The 22,654-nt window shown below is 39.5% G+C and overlaps 1 protein-coding gene across 2 annotated transcripts in view; it reads left to right on the forward strand.

Moving 5' to 3' along the window:
- Nucleotides 1-22,654, forward strand: part of Gabrb1 (gamma-aminobutyric acid type A receptor subunit beta1) — a 362,113-nt gene that overhangs the window by 322,221 nt on the left and 17,238 nt on the right. Inside the window, exons 6-8 of one of the 2 annotated variants that reach the window (XM_050149556.1) lie at nt 17,685-17,822; nt 18,025-18,177; nt 21,568-21,812. In XM_050149556.1, coding sequence (XP_050005513.1) covers nt 17,685-17,822; nt 18,025-18,177; nt 21,568-21,812 — 536 coding nt within the window. The remainder of the gene's footprint in view (nt 1-17,684; nt 17,823-18,024; nt 18,178-21,567; nt 21,813-22,654) is intronic. The other variant, XM_050149557.1, reaches the window with a different exon arrangement.

Below are 22,654 nucleotides of genomic sequence, written 5' to 3' on the forward strand. Positions count from 1 at the left end.
TTGGCGTTTTTGTAACATTTGTCCACTTGATTTTAATATCGCTTTTCACATTACACTGGGTGCACGCATTTCTTTATCTCCCTTTTTCTCCCTGGCCTGGGGTAACAGCTCAGTGGGAAAGAGCACTTATTCTGGAAGCATGAGTACCCAAGTTTAAATCATTTTTTTTTAGACTATGCAAATGGAAAAAGGAAATAAAAATAAGGAACATGACTACTCTTAAGTATGGTAGAAGAGAAGGTTTATTGTCAATAAAAGAGGGAGCATAGATAGAGGTAGGGACATCTAGGAGAGTCCAGAGTGAACAAATCCCCAAACTGAGCCAAGTGAGGAGAAGGGTGAGGGGAGTAGGGGATTCAAGAGAGTAAAAAGTACCCACAATGGCAGAATTATATGGGGAAGGGAAGCTGAGGCAAGGGCAGTGCAGTCTCTGCACTGGAAAGGTTTAGGGTAGCTAGAAAGGGGTATACCAGCTGTACCCTATAATAGGAAGGGACTGAGAGATGCTGGAAGAACCCAATAACTGGGTCTCTGCTTTTATATGTTAAATAAACAATTCATTTAGCCATTTGTCTCAGTTTTAGACCTATCAGTGAAACTAGCTAGGCATGGCCACATGTCCCTATAACCCAACACTGAGGGGTAGAGAAAGCCGACACAGAGATTCGCTGGTCTGCCATAGTCTGCACGATGAGCTTCCCGCTCAGTGGGAAGAGTTCCTGGGTTGAGGCAATAACTGGAGCTAGCTAAGGAAGGCACTTGACCCCTGCCTTGCTTTTATATGCATACCCTTGCTCACATGCCTGCACATTTACATGCAACACAGAAAGTGAAGTAGGCGGGCAGAGGGAGACAGGAAGTTCCTTCAAGATAAAGACAAGAGTAAAAAATTTTTTGATCTATACATTCCAAAAGTTTATCAGTGTGTCTGGCTGGACATAATAGTCATAAAATAAATGTGTTCATTATGTAATTGTATTAAGTGATTTCATCACCATAACTCTGGAGAGCAATTATAATTACTTCCATGCCATAGACTAGTCAGCTGAAAATAGGGGTGACTAAAATTGAGCAAAGTTCCAAAGAGCAAGTGATGGAGCGGAAAACAGAATCCAGGTCTTAGATTCCATATGTACTTATCATAAGGATGTTGATGTCTTTCTCTCCTGGAATGGCAGACTGCAAAGTTATAGGTAGCTTTTCAAATTCTTCATTGTATTCAAGATTACAGATTAGCAGTACAGAGTAAGATGTGTATAAACCAATATGTCAAACTACCATCCCTGAACGTACACTCTTGGTATGCACTCACCATTGAACGTGCTACAGTGCATAGTATTAAATAGGTTGGACTATATACTAGGTTATATGTCAGGTCCAAAAGAAACTCAGGACAAATGGATAATTGTGGTACCTATTAGCATATCGAAGTGTGTGCTGACTTCCTCAGTTACAGAGTGCAAGCTGGCATCCTGGCTCTCCCGAGCTCCTCTCACTCTGCTCCCTACCCTAAACTTATCCAGCTTACAGACTCCCCTTCCCCCTATTCCTACATAACACTGCCATTTTGGCCATGCGTTCTGGTGTCTCTCTCTTGATGAATTTTCTTGGCCTTCTTTGTTCTTTTCCTTTGTTCTCCAGTTAATTCTGCTGCTCATATTCAGTCTACTGATTTTCTCCCTGGTCTGGACATTTTAAGATTTCTCTGGCTATCCTCTTCCTTGTATCTACACTTAAAACAATAATAATGTAAAAAAAAAAATCTTCCCCTCAACCATGCCTTGGAGTGGTCATGTCCTCAATTTATACACCCAATGCCCTTCTATCTTATACTGTGCTGGTTAGTTTCTGTCAAGTCGACACAGGTGGGGTCATATAGGAAGAGGGATCCTCGATTAAGAATATGCTTTTGTAAGACTGGCCAGTAACAAGTCTGCAAGGAATTTTCTTGATTTTTGATGTGAGAAGGCCCAGAACACTGTGGATTGTGCCACCTCTGGGACAAGGATCCTAGGTTGTAAAAAAAAAAAAAAAAAAAAGCTGAATAAGCCATGAAAAATAAGGCAGTAAGCAGCATTCATCCAGGTCTCGGTTTCAATTCTTACATCCAGGTTTCTGCTTTAATTTCTGTCCTAATTGCCCTTGGTGATCAACTGTATTTGTCTTAGGGACAAGTAAATCCTTTCCTGCTGACGTTGGTTCTGCCTGTGTTTTATCACAGCAAGTTAAAGCAAGTAGGACACACACTGTAACATTCTCTAGAGGGAGTTCTCTCTCAAGCTATGAGTCATGATCCCTACGGGGCTCAAAAGACCCTTTCACATGAGAACCACTGCTCTATATCATGACTCCAAGCACTGTGCCATAGTAAATCAAACCTTAGGGCCAAATATGAACCCTTTCATGTGGTTACGCCTAATAGGCTGCAGGGTAATCTTTCCAATGATAAGAAACTAAGGCTACTTAATGAATAAAATTGAATGAAATTTATGTCCTGGCAATGCTGAAGCATGCAAGGGCAGCCCATATATGGCGGTTTTGTTGAACTTGTTCATATTGGGTTTCACGGTCTAAGTTGATGAGGATGACTGACCAGGTCTCTTCATCAAGAGGGAATCAGATCTCATTACAGATGGTTGAGTCACCATGTGGTTGCTGGGAACTGAACTCAGGACCTTTGGAAGAGCAGGCAGTGCTCTTAACCACTGAGCCCTCTCCAGCCCCAAGGTTACTTAATAGTATGAACAAATTCATATGAAACTAGGCAGTACGGTAAAGAAAGATTTTGGAAATAAACCAACAGTATAATCTTTTGGCCATACTACTTAAACTCTCTCTGACATAGTTTTCTAAGTTTTAGAATCAAATTGGTTTTGTTTTCCCTCTTATAAAAATTCAATAACATGCTCATAATTGTCTGAAAAAATGGCCCACTCTATACCCAACCCATGGACAATACTTAATCAATGACAGATGTAAATATGATCACAAGGAGACATGGAAGTTAGGATGTGTGCTGTTTACACAATGGTATTTCTTTTCAGGGTTCATTCTGCAGGATAATTTCTAGTTTTCTATACTTAGTATTTACATAATAACTTCTCTGGGATTTCCTTCAATGTTGTGTTTGTTTGTTTGTTTGTTTGTTTGGCCTGAGAATTAAACCATTCACTGAGTGGAGTATTCGGTAACATGTCAACAATCAAGTACCTGCCAAACAATACCTTTCAGTGAAAAATTACTCTTTGACAGAAAACAAGATGCCAAACAGTAAAATTCCAAAGTCAAATATTTCTATAGAATATCTCAAATAAGTCCTTGGAGTGCTGGTTAATATAAGCTGTAGAAAAGTAACCTAGTCAAAAAAAAAAAAAAAATCTTCCTTCGAAAATGAAACATTAGTGCCCAGAAGCGACTTAGTCTTTACTGATCATTGTTTCATCCTGGCAAGAACCATCCCTCTAAGATGGTGGCTCTGAGATCTCTTCCATGACTGTAGGTTTGCTCGCAGGGTATATTTGCAATGGGGGTCTCTCTGCACCATCCTTCATTATCACAGACTCATAGGAAGAGTCAGGGTAGCATTTGATACCCCATTGCTCTAACAGACCACACTACCCCAAAGAGTGCGGAACCACAGACTTTTCTACAAAGAGACTTCTAACCCAACTTCAGGACTTTTATAACTTGGAATTAGTTTTTAAGATGTAAAAATCATGCATATGTATGAATCTCATGTGATATCCCAATACACGTATACAATGTGAAACATTTAAAGTAATTTACCTTTATCTGTCTCCTCAAATTTACCAGTTATTTAATCGTGAATCCACTCAAAATCTTTTCTTCAAGTTTTATGAATATAGGTTCATTAGATATGATGCTAACTGTGTGCTCTGGTTGGATTCTGTTGTTGCTATAAGACAATTATCAAAAGCAACATCAAAAAGGAAAGGGTCTATTTCAGCTCCAGGTTACTATCCATCATGAAGGCAAACCATTGAAGGAACTCAAAGTAGAAACTGTGGGGAAGAGTGCTTGCTGGCTCATCACAGGCTCTTGTTGAGTAACAAAATTTTCCATCACAGGACCACCTGCCCAATAAATGATGTTGTCGAGCACTCTTCTGTTGTAATATGAGCGGCGGGGCTGCGTCCCCAGCACCCCGGCTGCCTGGCTAGCTTATGCCCCGAAATAACAACACACAAATTGTATTCATTTAAACACTGCTTGGCCCATGAACTCTAGCCCTTACGGGCTAATTCTTATATCCCGATCAACCCATCTCTAATATTCTGTGTGGCATCAGTCTTACCGGGAAAGATTCTAGCCTACGTCCATCCTGGGTCGGAGCTTCATTGCGTGTCTGGCTCTGAGAGGAGCTATGGAGTCTGTCTGAGGAGTCTTACCTCACTTCCTCTTCCTCCCAGCATTCTGTCCTGTTTACTCCACCCACCTATGTTCTAACCTATGAGGACCAAGCAGTTTCTTTATTGTTTAACCAATGAAATCAACAGATTGATATATGACACTCCCACATCACTCTTCCATCATCGATTAACAACCAAAAGAATCACCCGCAAACATCCATACAAGCCTCTCTGGTCAGGGCAATCCCTTAATTGAAGGTTCCTTTCCAGATAACTCTAGTATGTGTCAAACTGGCAGCAAAAGCTAACTATGACCATGCACAACAGCACATGAGAACTTATTTATTACTGCCTAGCTATAACTTATTGCCCCAGTACTCCCCAAGCATTGAACAACCACAATTCTTTCCCAACTTCTACGACATAAATTTCTTCAGATTCTGCATCTGAGTGCGATTCTGTGATTAGAGAACCTCTGTGCCTGCTTTATTTCAACGTAATGCAAAAGTCTACCTTCCTATCCAGATTGCTGTGATAACAGGACTGCATTCATTTTATGTCATAACTGTATTGCTTTTTGAATATATATACTACACTTTCCTTATCGACTCACCGTTGATGAACACTGAAGTTCTTTTTAACTTTTGTAAATACCGCAGTAAAATGGGGGCATATAGGTGTCGCTTTGGGATTTGGTTTTCCTTTAAATATATGCCCCATGATAATTATGGCTCCGTTATATAAAATTTCTATTTACGGTACTTTGAGAGCTCTTGATACTGTTTTCCACAGTAGCTATACTAATTTACGTTGCCACCAACAATGCACCATGATCCCCTTTCCTCCACAACCTTACTCAGACATATCATTTGTCTTTCTTGGTAACAGCCAGGCTTACTATGGTGAAATCATAGCACACTGTGGCTTGATTTGCATTTCTCTGATAATTAATGTTAACTGTGTTTTCGATGTCTTTTGTTTTGAGAAATTGTCTATTTAAATCTATTCCTCACTTTAATGAAGTTATTTGCTTTTTTGTTATGGGACTGTGTGAGTTTGCTATATTTCATTGTTATCTTTAAATTATAGAGAGTATATGACATTACAAACTACTCCAAAATCAACCTATGGAGGATACATGCAAGCATAGTTCTTTTCCAATTCATAATTCGTATTTCACTCTTTTTTCTTATCTACTTGCGCCTCTTTCTCCTCATCCTGGAGTATCTTTAACTACTGTATCATTGGAGGAGTTTAGAATGATCAGAATTCTTCAAACCAGTAACTTTTAATACAAAAGGCAGAGGGTTTCCCACGCCTGTCATTCAGGTTTTTCAGTTGTCTCTTTCACCTGCAGCTTACTCCAGAAATGTATGACCATATCTTGTATCAGATGTACTGTGACAGAGATAAGGCCTTAGATTTCAGTGACAAATGTCTATTTCTGATTGGGTTACAAAACGACTTTGCATCTTCTATACCTGCAAATTCTTTTCTCTCAGAATAAACCTGGTTATCTCTATATACTTCCTATCATGATCCAGTTGATCCTAACATGTACCATTATGCCGAGCACAGCATCCAATAGGTGGGGGCAAGGGCTCCTCAACCATGGTACAAGTCTTTCTGGCAAGCCATTTCCCTGCTTATCAGCATCTGTCCTCTGGATACCAAGAGCACTCCAGTCCAGTTTGTGACAACCAAAATTAGATGTTAACTGCCCCCCCCCCAGCAATGGGATGCACCCAAGGTTGAGAGCCACTGCTCCAAACTCCTCGTGAAGCACCTGTGATGCTTTTGTAATGCTTCTAAGTGCTCAGATGACGAATTGCCTCTGAGAAGCACTCTGCAGCTGTAACGTTGCAAAATGACCTTTTTTATCTTCCCTATGAGTCAGGTAGCACAGGTTATTGGCCCCGTTTCCACAGATAGAAACTTGGAAGCATTCAGCCTTCCCAATCAGGTCATGAATGTCGGCACTTTCATTTTCCCCACCTGAAAAGTAAAAATTATCACCATTGCTTTTCTTTCCAGGCCAAACATTGGACAATAGCAACAGAATGATACCCTTCCATGACTGCGTCCCCCTAACTGTTCCACACCAGGCAGCTCTAAAAATACATTTATATTTGTCTGCTTCCCTACTTCATGCTCATCAGAAAGAAAGCCTTCAACATAAAGAAAATGGCAACAAGCCACATGTTCCGTCAATGTAACTGCCAAATTACATAAAGCAAAAAAAAAAAAATCAATTCCAGAAAAACCAATAATAATCAGACAGTGGGGTTTTTCAGTATGCCCCGAAACAATGCAATTTTAAAAGCACAGATACTAATGTGACCAACACGTCTCATACAATAACCTCTGTGACACCGATCTAGCACCTGGAATTGAGTGTAAACAAGCTCCAGGCACAAATCGCTGGACGGCTTCAGATCCCCAACATTTGACTCACATGGAATCTTAACAACGCGAGATAGCAGAAGACAGCTGAGATTTGCCAAAGAGAAATCTCTATTGCTAGAAAATGAAGTCTACTTATTGAAAACATATAAGATCTTCCTATTATATGAATCTAGTCAGTGGTAAGCAATAGGCTTGTGAAAATCCAGGGCAGGAACCACAGCCCTTACATCTGCAGATGGAAAAAGCGTCAGGCTTGCAAACTGAACACAGTGGATTTGCTGTGACCTGCAAGTGAACGAAACGAGACTTGAGAGTAAAAGTCAGAACCTTATTCACCAGTAAAGTCAGAAATTGAACTGTAGCCTGACATAATGATGTGTTTTTTTTTTTTTTAACGTATCTTACTTCTATTGGTTACTTGGTCCCGACTGAGAGTTCTGTGGAATGGGCTCATATCACACACAGCACATCCATGTTCGTTGCTTTGTATACATAGTTGGAATACTATATATAGCTAGTCATTTTCAAAATAACAGTGAGAAGACCAGAACTCAAACATCAAGTATACCAAAGCAGGCCATTTGCCATACTTGCTTTGGGCACCAATGAAAGTTTCATTATTTAAATAGATCCTTAACTTTAAATCTGAATTTATGATAAGGTTTATTAATCATAATGGTTCTGGGATCATTTAATATAAGCTAATTTCAAACTAAAACCTCCCGAGAATCAGTGATCCAAAATTAAAAATCTTCGTGAAAGAGCTAAAACTCTTTCTTAAACCTAACTGAAAGGAGTATTTTCAGATCTGCAAACACTGTCTCGTCTAAAAGTCTTGGGTGCCCTCTACAGGCTAATTGTATAATTTTCAGTTTTGGTGTTCCCCCTTCTCAAAATACATTTTGTTATTTTCTGGAAATAAAAACAATTTACTGGTGGTTTCATTTCAAAAGTATGGCATATTCACACACTGAAGTTTTCAAATAAGACATCGTCCGTCTTCATAACATCCACATAAAACTACTGTTCACTGCCTGCATACACATTCTCCGCTATTACTGTTCATTTATTTTTTGACATTTGTGTACATACAATACATTCTGCTTACAGTCACAACACTCCGTCTTCTCTAGTTCCCTTCCTACCTACAACAATCGCCCCCCTCTTCCTACCAAGTCTCCCTCAGACTATCATGTCAATTTGCTTTGATTTTTGCAATTGTTTTGTGGTCTGTTGAGTCTAACTGGGGCCACTGGTGTGGGCTTGAGTATGAAGTTATCCTTTGGAGAATGGGCAACTCACTAGTGCTACATCACTGAAGACAATGTCCCTCCCTCCTCCAGCAGCCACCAACTGTCAACGCCTATCCAGGGAGAGGGATGGCCCGATGGGCACTCCCTGCCATCCGTGACTGCGTACTGCCAGGGTGCAGTCCTGCGCAAGCAACTGCAGCTGTTGTGAGCTCATAAGTGCAACAGCCATGTCCTTCACAGATGACAGTATTCCACGGCCCTTCTTCCCATCACCTGAATCTTACTGTAGTCCCTCTTCGTTGGCATTCCTTCAGCTTTGGAAAGGATAATGCGAATGTCCAGTTGAGGGAAGAGCATTCAAATAGCCACTTCTTTTTAGTGCCAGACCACCTGTGAGTCTCTGCATTAGCAGCTATTCACAACAGAGACATCTATGCCCAAGGCTGAGTAAAACATCCATCTATTGATGTAAGCATAAAGACTCAGAAGACAGCTTGACGAGATGTTCAGTTTTCAAAACAGAAGCAACAGGTTCATGCCTAAGGTCTTTGACTTCCAGAGCTGTGGGCCACAGTACCATGCAGTAACTCTCTTGCGGAGCTGCCCCGCCCCCATCCAAGAATGCCCTTGGCTTCTCCCACGGTAGTCATCACACTTCTAGTCTGGAAGGTTGGTATTGTAGATTCCAGGGTCTGCAGCTGGGTAGGACCAGTGACTTTTCTCTTCCAGGCTCCTGTGTGGCAGTTTCTGCCATTGCGAACACTGGCCACCAGGGCAGAAGCGTGCAGCTCAGTTTCAGCATGTTTTCTCTGTGCCCTACATTCAAAACATGTGGTGTCTTCAGCAGGCAGATCTTACCAATTAGTTCTGATGCGCACCAAAGTCAATTGCAATAACCTGTACTGTTTTGGAGGTCTCTGGGGACTTCTGGCCACTGTGGTTTGCGTATGAAATATTCCGTAGGTCCCCATCCGTGGTCCTAGTTGGAAAGGTTATGGAGCCTTTGGGAGGTGGATGGTGGCAGAACAAAGTATGTGACTAGGAGTGGGCTTTGATTTTATAGCCCGGTTCCACCCACTTCCTGTCCTGCCTCTGCTTTTGAACCGCCAATGCAATGTGACTGGCCAGCCTGGTGCCTCTGCTGCCACACCTTCCTCTCCATCGTGGTCTGTCTGCAGGATAAAAATAGATCCTTTCTTCATTATGTTGCTTTTGCCAAGGTATTTTATCATAGCAAAAGGAAAATAAGTCTGGCTAAAAACTCATAGAGAGGACCCCAAGCCTGGCATGCATGTACACACATAATTTCTCTTTCTTTTCTCTTAACAACACACTACAGACTTTTTACCATAACTAATTTAGATTAGTTATGGATACTTTCCTATTTTAATGTGTCTTTACAAAAAGCTTTTGTATCACCAGAATTTCTTAGTGGGAAATTACCTTATGTATACATTTTTAAAATGAAAGAAGAATCAAAATAAAACAAAACACAATAGCCCCCCAAGGATGGGCTCACAAACAATAATACTAAAGTATGTTGACACTTTAAATATAAATAAGTTATGAATGGTTTCCCACACTTGGGATATCAGGTGGCAATAACAAAGCAAATTCAATAATCCAAGTTTTTATCCAAAATTAATCCATGGCTTCAGGCCAAAGTTACCCCTGCATGAAACTGCGAACAGAACACTGTGATTTACCGAGCAGAAGCCTTGGCCTTTGCTTTACTCATTCATGATCTCATTTACACCGCGGGATATTTTATGCTTTAGAAAATACAATTAAATTGGGAATATTAAGTGTATCTCAAAATTGAGGGTGACTCCTTTCTCTAAACTTGGCAATAAAAGAATGACAATTTAGCAATCCCAGATAGAGCAGGCATTCTTAAAGAACACCCATGTTTAAATCATGTTTTAAAACAATTGTAAATAGCATTTCTGTATTGGCATACTTACTTAAATTCTCTACTTAAAGGTTTAATTCTCTTTCATATGTCAAAAAAGGACCATTTAACATTCCATAAAGACCTTTTTAACAAACACCTATTTCCCAATGCAGAGGGATTTTTAACAAGATCAGAAATTGCTGTCATCCAATCACAGTAACTGCCTGACCTCATCTAAGAACAAGCCTCTTCCCTTTCATGACAGAAATATTAAACATAAAGTTGTCTAAATTCCAAACAAATTTCTCAGGAATTTTGCAGCAAGTACATTGCTTTATTTAGCTAGAATCCTGTGAAAAGTTATCCTGTTGGGTTGATTGTACCCAGAACTTGGCAGAAATTAAGAACAAGATTTAGAAGTCACCATTTAAAATATTTTAAAATTTTATTTAAAAATACCACAAGTGATATTTTTAAAGAAAACGGTGCAAGAAGTTGAAATAATCATTAAATGTTTAGAGAACATCAATGGGTTTTCAAGACTATAAAAGAAACGATGACCAAGGGGATCTAAGAGAAATCCACTCTGTGACTGTTAATAACAAGCAGAAAGTTGTGAGCTCTTGTTGTTCATTTTTCTAAAAATTTGCAGACTTTCTGCAAGCCAACCAATTCTCCTACTCTCTGGACACCAAGCAGATGTTTAGCAACTCAATTCAGTCAGACACCTATGCCTCAGAGATGGCCAGACTCCATTGTTTTAAGAGCTCAGTTCCGAAAGATGCCAGTCAGTAGTCACAGGGGTGGATCCAGGCTGCCTACGCCAGGTCTAACCTGACACAGCCTTGTGGCTCCCGTGAACAAAGGAAGATGATTCAGGGGAGCCAGGAAAAGAACTCTGTCTCTATTAGACGGTAACTGTAAAGGGTTCGTTCCTCAACAGTCGGATGGAAGCTGGGCATACAATAAGGTACGGCAGGGTGTGGCCGGTGATGCACAGCTCTGGGCCCTCTCTTGCCTTCTAGCACCTTGACGTGTTTACCAGACAACAGGCTCTCTTAGCACTGTCATATAGGATTTTCAGGAAAGGAGCATTGATGGCTAACCTGAACACGAGACCCCCGCTTTGGTTAGGAACTGGTGTAGGAGGTTCTTCTGTTCATGTGTTGCTTTCATTGGTTAAATGAATAAAAAAAAAAAAAAACTGCTTTGGGCCTGATAGGTCAGAACTTAGGTAGGCCGAGAAGACAGAATTGAGTGCTGGGAAGAAGGGCAGAGAGGGAGACGCCGTAGATCTTCTGCCTGAGACGGACGCTGGTTAGAATCTTGTCGGTAAGCCACCAGTCACGTGGCTATACACGGATTAATAGAAATGGGTTAAATTAAGATGCATAAATTAGCCAATAAGAAATTAGAGCTAATGGGCCAAGCAGTGTTTTAATGAATACAGTTTCTGCATAGTTATTTCAGGTGTAAGCTAGCCAGGCAGCCGGGACAAAAAAAGGGACCCTCTCCTTGTAACAGGGAACAGAATTAAAAATTTCAGACTTCTAAATGAGGTTTGGTCTTTTGGCAACCTACCTCAATTCTGAAGCTACTGATTATCTTGTGAGAGTCACCCTCATTAGAACAAAAGATGCTCTGGCCACCCAGGAAATTCCAAATAATTTAGAAGTTTGGTATCAGAAACAAAGAACAAAGGAATTAATGTCTTACCATGCCACAAAAACTAGGAGGAAAAAATGTGATTTTTTTTTCCAAGACAAACTATTCTGTCCTTTAACTGTTGACACAGCTATAATGTAACATAATGTAGCCAGGAGGGGCTGTTTGTTTTGAAAACATGTTTCTGGAAACCAACAGCGAGATGCTCGTCTATTAATAGGATTAGCATTTCCTTGTGACTATTTTTTTATCTCATCACTAGAGCAACCTTGATTCTGATCTTTTGTCAAAAATTTCCAGGAAGCATATTCATCTGCATGACGGAATGCAGAGTAGCTTCGCTGGCATTTATTAAGACGGGAAGAGATTTTTTTTTTATCATAAACCTGATGTTCACATACCACATGGCAATTGGTGCTGACAGTAAGAAAGACATCACTCAATTCTTTCCAAGGGTAAGAAATCTAAATTCTGCTGACATGTAGGCTGATGAGATCAATTCAGTCTGGGCATGATTCAAGATGTAGACAGAATCAGTAATTTAATGTGTAACGGATCTTTCTCTGTCCCACCAGTCAACTCTCAAACAATGACACAGAGACATTAATTATGAAAGTTTGGCCATTACCTTAGGCTTGTCTCGCTGGCTCTTATAACTTAAATTAACCCATATTTTTATTAATCTACATTCTACCACAGTACTACTCGTACTGTGACCCCTCCTCCTGCATGTCCTGCTTGTTGTGTGCCTCCTCGTGACATATCCCACACACTTGTTGTGTGCCTCCTCGTGACATATCCCACACACTTGTTCTGTGCCTCCTCGTGACATATCCCACACACTTGTTCTGTGCCTCCTCGTGACATATCCCACACACTTGTTCTGTGCCTCCTCGTGACATATCCCACACACTTGTTCTGTGCCTCCTCGTGACATATCCCACACACTTGTTCTGTGCCTCCTCGTGACATATCCCACACACTTGTTCTGTGCCTCCTCGTGACATATCCCACACACTTGTTCTGTGCCTCCTCGTGACATATCCCACACACTTGTTCTGTGCCTCCTCGTGACATATCCCACACACTTGTTCTGTGCCTCCTCGTGACATATCCCACACACTTGTTCTGTGCCTCCTCGTGACATATCCCACACACTTGTTCTGTGCCTCCTCGTGACATATCCCACACACTTGTTCTGTGCCTCCTCGTGACATATCCCACACACTTGTTCTGTGCCTCCTCGTGACATATCCCACACACTTGTTCTGTGCCTCCTCGTGACATATCCCACACACTTGTTCTGTGCCTCCTCGTGACATATCCCACACACTTGTTCTGTGCCTCCTAGTGACATATCCCACACACTTGTTCTGTGCCTCCTAGTGACATCTTGCACACACTTAAATTCATCCTCCCCTTCTTCTTCTCTCTCTCTCTCTCTGGAAATTCCGCCTGCTTCTCCTGCCTAGCTATTGGATAGCCAGCTCTTTATTAGACCAATCAGAAGGCGCCTTGGCAGAGGCACATCTCTACAGTGGAACAGATACTCTACAACACTAACAAGGCAGCTTCATATCCCTCACCAGAAGTCAAAACATTTCATCTCATTTGATGAGAATTCAGAGCAAGTGAACCTAGAAAATGTGATAAACAGAAAAACATATTTGGGGCTAAAACAATCAGATAAGAATTAAGTGGATAAATGATAGTACCACTGCATAGAGTGCTGCTTAAAATGTCTTTGTCTGCCTAGAGGGATATCACTAAGAGAATGTTAAAGGACACACTCCTTGTCTCTGCCATTCCACACTCATCTCAATCAACTAAAATTATGATAAGGGACATATTTTCTAAATTTATAGATAGTATAAAACTAAGAAGACCTGAATAAACAAAGAAAAAAGAAAATCTTAGTGGACAAAAATAGTGAGTGAAGTAGAAATTAGATAAAATTTAATGGGGGCAATATTAGATTCTACCCTTGTGTCCAAAGGGGGGTAGACAGCTAACAGTATTTCTGCTTATTGCTCTTGAGTTAAAATAGCTCCAAAATTCCTACTTCCCAAGACTGCTTCTTTAATAAACCAAGTTTCCAACACATGAACCTTGCTGGACACATTCACAGTGTTACAATCTATATCGTCACCTAGCCTTAAGCTAGAATGTATTGTAAGGATTGAGCTAAGTCCACCAAAATCATGAAACTTGCGATGTTGCAAAAACCTTTCTGCAAAAAGAAATACATTTACGTATGTCTGCTCCTGGATGGAAGTTTAAGCCTCTACATCATCTCGATGCATCTAAGAGCAACATCTGACCACTCATGTGGCTGTCCTAAGCACAGGGGAGAGTCCCTTTTAGAGTTAGCAGAGTAGAAAATTCATCCAAAATAAATTATTTCAAGCAGAAAGAATACTAATATTCAGACACTTCTACACTGCACTAGCTCTGTGAATCTTTATCTGTTGACATCAGCTTAATTTTCTCTGTACTTTCTGCATCACTAAGAAGTCCCCAGGGGCCGAGAGGAAATTCTGAGTGCTTCTCTGTGGTTGTTGCTAGGAAACAACATCCTTCGTATTGGAGTTCTCAGACTGAACCGCTGTGTGAAGTCACCGGTTCATAAAGGAAAACCTTTGGTAAATAGATTGTTTAGGTGTAAGTAAATTGATGTTCCTTCTCTGTGGCAAAATGTTCTCGTGTAACCTTTGAATAATAGTGTGCTTCTAGGCCTCTATTCTTCGCTTGGATCCAGCTGCCATTATTGTTCCCATGAGGACTCCAACATCTATATAAATGGGAGTGAGCATTCTCTGTTTCTCCCAAATCATCTGTAATTATCTCGGTGCCTAGAGCACTGTGAGTAATGAGTTTTAGTTAAACAAAGTGAAGTGAGCTTGGAAATAAAGACCCAGACCACTGACTGCCTAAGTTATTGGATTCTCTAGTCCCTACTCAGCCACAGGGAGGTACGTGTCTAGACATCCGGCAGATAGACGCCCAACACACTGCCTATGCCAACCCCACATAGACTATGCTTTCCTTTGCATACATATCTAGGACATAAATTAGACAAAAGAAAGAATAAATAATAACCACGATAAAACAGAAACAATTATAAATAGAACATACATAATGACAACTATGATGACAAACTTTAATCAGGCTTGTGTGAATATAGTCGTACTATGTGTTCTGGTGGAAGCTCTACCTGAGCCCCTGGCACACCATAATCATCCCAGAGTCTGAGATGATTAAGTGCAAGTCCCACCCCTCTCTCTCTCCCCAGACCTTGCCCCTCAGAAAGTCCACCAAACAGTGACCCCTCCCCTCAGAAAGTCCATCAAGAGTTAGTTCCTTCCCAGGGTTGCTCAAGACCATGCCAATAGGCTACTTAAGATGTGGCTGTGATATTTACCATGTGATTCCTCTCCCACCCTCCTGGTCACCCAGGAAAGTTTTGTTCTGTTCATTAAACCTGGATTTATTGATTCTTATTACATCAGCGGCACTGATATCTAATAACTGGGGATTCAAAACGTATGGCTATCAAGAAGGGTTACTGGAGTGAGCACTGGGGTACTGAGACAGTGGGTTGGATAACTGATATGATTACTGCGTGCCAGATGGGTGGAAATCATAAAAAGCTCCACATGAATGTGCTGGACAGAGGTCTCTTGCATCGTGGATGAACTAAAGCAGGAGAGCATGGGATTTCATAGCACAGCTAAGAATGATGTATGGTTCAAACTCATGATATGTATATGCTTGGAATTTTCCATTTAATATTTCCAGAAGACAGTTAACTGGGCCACCTAGGCTGTGGGAAGGGAAATTTTACATAAAAGAAAATGAATGTGAATATTAAAATCTGCTTTGGCTGGTTGTCACATTCAAGTTTTATTTAATGTTATGCTGTTGCCCAGAAGTAGGATCTAACAGGGCTGCCAGTTTGGCTCACCTCAGACACTCCCTTCTGCTCTCTTAAACTACAAACTGCCTGTGATGCTCACAACTGGAAGTGCTGCTCACCTTTTCCCCCTAGATTCTGACAACAAAGCAGAGCTGGCGGTCGGAATCTACCACCTTGTTAATTTAGAAAGCAGAGAAAGTCAGAAGCTTTTAATTCCTGGATGTGGAGACTATATATCTATGTGCTTCTCTATCCATTTGTCTACATAATTGTCTATATGTCTGCTTGTCTGTCTATCCATCCGTCAGCTATCCATCTAGTCATCTATCCATGAATCACTCATCTATCACATATCTATGTCTCCATCTGTCCATCATCAAACTTTCTATCACCTATCTAAAATCCATTCATCCATCACCCATCAATTTACTTATCAATCCATCCATCACACATCTATCTCTCCATTCACCCATAACTCATCTTTCTATCTACCCATCATCACACATCTATCTGTGTCTCTATCCATCCATCTACTGATCTATCCTCAATCCATCACCCAACTATCTATCCCCTTATGTATCCTTTTGTGGATTCTTAACAGATATTCAAAACAATGTTAAACATCAGTGTCACACTTTCATACCCAAGTTTGACATAAATCCCCAAAGCAACAATTAGTCCCAGGTAGATTGTGTTAAGCCCCATAGGTAAAGAGGATCAGACAGACTCTTAGAAACAATAGATAACATCTATTTTCATGTTTGTATTCGGGTCATTGTAGGTGGATTATTTCATATGGATATTATACCTTGAAGAAAGGGCAAGTTTTTTAAGCTAATGGGTTATAGTTTAATGAGAAATTAAATATATTGTAATACGTTGCAAAAAATGGTTATTTTATAGGGCATCAGGTATAAAACAGCTATTGTTCAATAAATTCAGGAATAAGAATTTTAAAAATTTTTGAAGAGTAATTTTAATTATTTAAGAAGTAAAATTGAGACTTTTTTTTTCTTATAACACACATCCTAAACGGGGGACAAGAAGAATGACTAAAATTTATTTCATTCTTGAAGTGATAAATTGATGCAATTCTTTGACACTTATATTTTAAGTGTCCAAATTTTAAGTTTCTAAATTTTAAACTTTAAAAAAAATCTTGAAAAAAATGTTACCATTTTAATCAAAAGTAGGCCAGCATAATGCATACTACAAAGAGCTCTTAGAGTTATCTTTGAAACATATGTCAGTAACTCTAATTTTAAAATGGTGCTTTTTTATTTGAGGTGAATATTAAAAGAAAATCAAAAATCTGGTAAAATGGCTTAGCTGGTAAAAATAGATTTTAAATGAACCAAATAGTTTTAGACTTTTTAAACCATATCCATGCATTATTCATGTTATACAGTTTACTCTTGTACACCATCATGACTCAGCACGACCACTGGCAAATGGGGACAGTACAGAAAGACATGAGCAGGCCATGAACACAGCACCTTCCATGCCAAGGCCAGGGACACACTTTCAACTGTCTTTATCCTTCTCTGGGTTCCTTGACATTAAAGCCTGCCCTCAGAGATCCAAAGAGATAAACAATTCATGAAGTACCTAGTATAATCAAGAATGTATATAATTCCTATGGTTTTACTTGTGTGTTGCCTATAATAATAGTACAATGGAAAAATATAAGCTTGGTTACTTTTCTAAATGAAATGTGTGTTCATTTTTAAATGCCTTGATCATTTATTCAAGATTTGATCTTTCACTATATTCTCATAACCTCTAGGCTCTCTTTTAATTACCGTATTTATCATTTGATTCTGTTTTTGTTCTTAGATAATACATAACCCAAATCCATTTCCAGAGCCCTGGAATACGACCACCTCTTACTTTAATAAAAGAGCGCCTGTCCATAGATACAATAAAAACAAATTTGTAGCAGGTTACAAAGGTTCAGAGAGTTTATGCTCACTAAAGCTAAATGATTTTTTCCCTCTGGGTAGCCACTCCCAACCCAACAGAAATTGCACTTGATGTAAGATCTATCTGCCATTCAAATCCAAAATGATACTCTTTGCCCTAGTCTGTTATGAATCTTCCTCTGGCTGGAATATTGTCTTCAGAATGCATCTCTAGACCGGCTGTGCTCTGTGTGACTAGGTTGTGCTTCTTCACTTCAGATGGCTATACCACTGATGACATCGAGTTTTACTGGAATGGAGGAGAGGGAGCAGTAACCGGGGTCAATAAAATCGAGCTTCCTCAGTTTTCAATTGTTGACTACAAGATGGTGTCCAAGAAGGTGGAGTTCACAACAGGTGAAGATGTTTCTTCCCTATTAATCCATGAATGTATGAAAAGGAGATGATGGTTCTAATCCAATGATTACCTTTCTTTCTTCCTTCCTCCCTTTCTTTCTTTTCTTTTCTTCCTTCCTTCCTCCCTTTCCCCCCTCCCTCCCTGCTACCTTCTTCCCCCTCTCTTCCTTCCTTTCTTTCTTCCTTTCTCTTTTAAACCCAGGGGCATATCCACGACTATCACTAAGTTTCCGCCTAAAGAGAAACATCGGTTACTTCATTTTGCAAACCTACATGCCTTCCACACTGATTACAATTCTGTCCTGGGTGTCATTTTGGATCAACTATGATGCATCTGCAGCCAGAGTCGCGCTAGGTAATGCCTTCCCACTTTTTCACAGTTAGTAAATCAGACCTTCAAACCAAGAAGCAATACTAGTGATCAAAAGTAAAAGCTTCATATAGCAAGTAAAAGAAGTAGGCTGCAATAGGATGCTTTAAAATAAAATATCCAGGACAAAGTATGGGTGCTTATAATGAGTGCAATATCTTTTAAAATGTGATAAAAATTTTTGAGTATGGTTCCCCATTGTATGAGTGTTTTGTGGAATACATGTTAGAACCTAGTATACCGTATGTTTCACCAAATGCATGATAACCTCCTCTTTAGTCTCTGCTTTTGACTCCGAGTTTTAATTAATTGTTTTAAAATAAACATGGAGGAAGCTTAACCTTTAGATGGTTAGCAAGCTGCATCCATTGTCAGGAAAGAGTACCCTTTGGTTGATCAAAATTAAAACACATGAAATCAAGTCTTTCCTTGAAATATTGATCATTATATTCAATAAGGCACAAGCAATTCATCGGCTATATTAATGATCTGTGATTGAGTCAGAATAAAAAATTGTTTCCTGTTTGCTGAAACAAAATCAGAATTAATCTTACCATGGTTGAGTAATTGCTGAAATTGAAAAGCTATATTGAGATTATAAATTTGGGGGGAGGGTTAGGATGTGTAAAATATGTCTGATGATCTCATGTAGCCATGTACAGGTCTACACTCAGACACATTTTAGATACCACTCCAGTTTCAGAGAGAAACACAAGAAGGGGGAGAAATATCACTTCTGCTAAGATAACTAATATCTCTTCTCTCAATTACTGAGTTGAATTAATTGACCAGTATATTCCTTAATTGGCATATCTCCAGCCCTCTTCAATTTACTTAGTACCTAAGACTTTCAAAGCCAAGTGTTTGCAGCCTCACATCAACCTTAAGATAGTCTAAGTATAAAGAAAATGGACAGTTTTTCATATTATATATTCATCTTCAACATACAGGTTTTATAAGAATGCAATCATGTGCATACACTAGGGTTAAAGAAAACCCTATCCAGTCAAAAGTTTGTGCACTCAGGTTTTCTATACATGCCTATTCTCAAAGCAAATGACATTTTAATTAAAGATATTAGAGGGACTGAAAAGATATGTCAGTAGTTAAGAGTTTATATCCTTGCAAAGGACATGAGTTCAGCTCCCAGCACCCATGTTGGGTGGCTCACAACCACTGGTAGCTTGAGCTCGAGGGGATCTGATACCCTCCCTTCTCTGGCCTTCTTGGGTCCTTGCACTCACAGGCATAGATTCTCACAAAAGCACATAATTTTACAAAGCCAAATATATATGAAAGATGTTAGCATATAATGACGTTTTGGTCCTTAAAATATTAAGCCAAGATATTATAACATACATAATCTTAAAACATTTATTTACTATTTGCACACTTAAAACAAAGATTAAAAACATAAATTCAGTGACTATGTAAATAGAATGTTTCTGTCGATCACATTCCTAGAACTATTTTAGATGAAATCAAAAGAAACAAAGTAATTTATAACGGAGTTCTTATCCAACACGTTTGAATTAATCACTGATCTGAACCATTTTCCTCTTTCAAATAATATTTTTATTTATTCTTTGAAAAACTCATACATGTATACAATGTATTTTGATCATATCACACTACTACTTTCTTCTAACCCCCCAGGAACCTCCAACACATCTCCCTTCTGACTTTATATTTATTGTTATTGATAAGAAAATATGTACAATGAAATGTAATTCATCTATAAAAAATTACATCATGAAAATTATAGGTAAATGCATGGAAATGGAAAAAATGTTGTGCCTTACCTTCCGATGGTACTCCTGTTGAGTCATATTAGAGAATCTATAATCTAGAGTTATTCCTTGATGGATGACAGAAGCCCCCTTTTCCCTTCCTTTACTTTGCTCCCTTTTATTCCCGCCACACCATTGACTTCTCATCTTTTTTACAATGCTGTCTTTGTTTAATGGCTCTCATCTTATTTCAGATATTACCATCAAATCCCTTGCTTTATTTTAAATGTTATGGTGGAACATCTTGCTCTTTTGTCCTGTAGTTGGGTAACCTACATGAAGACAGCTAATCTGAGAGTTTTATTTGCTCAGTTGCTTTTGGTTCCTTGAGACAGGGTCTCATGTTGCACAGACTGTCCACCACCATACTCAGCTCCAGAGTTCATCTTTCTCCACCTATAAAATAAGAACAATATAGTTAGCTCCCCCATCATATTCAGTGGGCTGTTGTGATACACTGTACAAACGTGGAGTTCTGGTATTAGGAGTGGCATTACAAACTGTCTACACAAAGTCTAGCTTCTTTTTTGTATTTCAGGTTTCTTCCAGTCATTATTCCATCATTACCATTATCACCACAATATACTCAGTATGCTGTCAAACAAGCTGTATACCATTATCACTGTTTAGATTCAGCAAAGCGGATGAAACATAGCCTGTGCTGCATTTGTAGGCAGTAAGTTTTTAATCAAATCCAAAGGCTGATTTTTAATAAACCTTTCCCTGGCATTAGGAAATGAATTTGTTACAGGCTTTTGAACCAATAAAACAAAGGTAATATTTCAAAAACCAAAACAGCGAAATCATGTTTTATATAAAGAATGCTTGATGCATAATCACAAAATTCCTTACATATAGACATTTAAGGCAATCCCATACATACATGAGTGACAAGTAACAGAAAAGATAAAATGAAATTGTGAGAGAGGTGTGTTGCAGTCTCGTGAGATTAAGTCAAATTAAATTAAGCTTTGAGTCTGGCAGTGGACACTGTGAGGATCAGAATCACATGGGCAGATTCCAGAGGGAAATGACTGAGAAATGGAGAAAAAGGAAAGGAAGGATATAGCTGAAGAAGGCTGTAGCTACATAACAGATGAGAGACAGTTGACAGTGGGATTACAGGGGGAATTTTTTAATTTCAATCTTGTGCGTGTGCACGTGTGTGTGTGTGTGTGTGTGTGTGTGTGTGTGTGTGTGTTAAATTTCTAGTATGGGAGTATATGTGTATACTCAGTGTATACATGAAGGTCAGACAATAACTTCCTAAGTTGGTTGTCACCTTCTACCTTATTTTTGACAGTGGAATTTGTTCTGATTTTCACAGCTTCTTTTCTTATATTTTGTGCTTGTTTTTAAAATGCCATTAATATTCCATTATCTATGCATTCTATGCTGTGTCTTAGAGCCAGAAGCTAGAGAGAGCCTGGCATTTTGTCTTTAGGTATGTGTACACTCTATTCCAGTGGCGTAGCATGCGACTTCCACCGTCACAACACGTTAGGGATAGCATTTGTCTTCTTGGTCTTGGAAAACACGACGTCACAGAGGTGCCTTCAGCTAAGCTTCGGTTTCCTGTCCACAGGAATTACCACGGTGCTGACAATGACAACCATCAGCACTCACCTCAGGGAGACTCTGCCAAAGATTCCTTACGTCAAGGCGATTGATATCTACCTGATGGGCTGCTTTGTGTTTGTGTTCCTGGCTCTGCTGGAATATGCTTTCGTAAATTACATTTTCTTTGGAAAAGGCCCTCAGAAGAAGGGAGCGAGCAAACAAGACCAGAGTGCCAATGAAAAGAACAAACTGGAGATGAACAAAGTCCAGGTAATGCATTATATATTACTGATAGTATCTCCATCATTTTTATCAAGGACCGTGCACCCAGGAGTTTTATCAGCCAAAAATTATGTTTGTGAAGTGGTATTTGTTGTTATTAAGGACAAACCATCTCCTCAATTCACAGATTTGAGAACAGTGGATTAAAGAAATGACAATGAAAATTATATAAATGAAAAGCATGTGTATCAGTTTCACATGGTTGTAACAAAATAGCTGAAGCAAACCAATCTTATAAAGAAAAGCAGTTTGCTTAGTACACAGTTTTAGAGGCCGGGAGTCTAAAGAGTACAATACCTCTGCCATTGTGGTTGATGGTAAGTTACATGGAGGACAAAGTGATTATGTCACAAAGCAAAAAGCCAGACAGAAATTTGGGGCTCTCAAAACCCTTTCAGAGAACAGCACCTACAATTAGATCGCCACCTTGCATTAGGCTGTAGCTCTTAAAGATCTACCTCCTAATGTTATCACACTGAGAATGGAGTTTCCAGCACATGAAAATTTGGGGGATACACTTAGCCTATAACTCCACCGTAATATATACCTATGACTGAGGTCAGCCTCAAGCCTGTTATGATTTAGTCTAAGCTATTTGTAAAATTACACATGAAAGGATAATGTGAGCTCTGCTTGATAAACAAAGCAGAGAAGCACAGTGAATAGACTTAGACTCTGTCCCTCAGTGGAACTGAAGTCCTCCATAGAGTGGTTAAGCCAGAAGCTCAGTTCAACCATGAAAGCAACTAGACTAGGGTGGGGGGAGACTTACAAGTACCTCTCACAGAAAAAAAGAACAAATGCAATGCCAAAATTAAAAACAAAGTGTT

Source organism: Alexandromys fortis, unplaced genomic scaffold (genome assembly GCF_014885135.2).
Source record: "Alexandromys fortis isolate MF-2015 unplaced genomic scaffold, M_Fortis_MF-2015_v1.1 scaffold_0, whole genome shotgun sequence".
Classification (NCBI taxonomy): domain Eukaryota; kingdom Metazoa; phylum Chordata; class Mammalia; order Rodentia; family Cricetidae; genus Alexandromys; species Alexandromys fortis.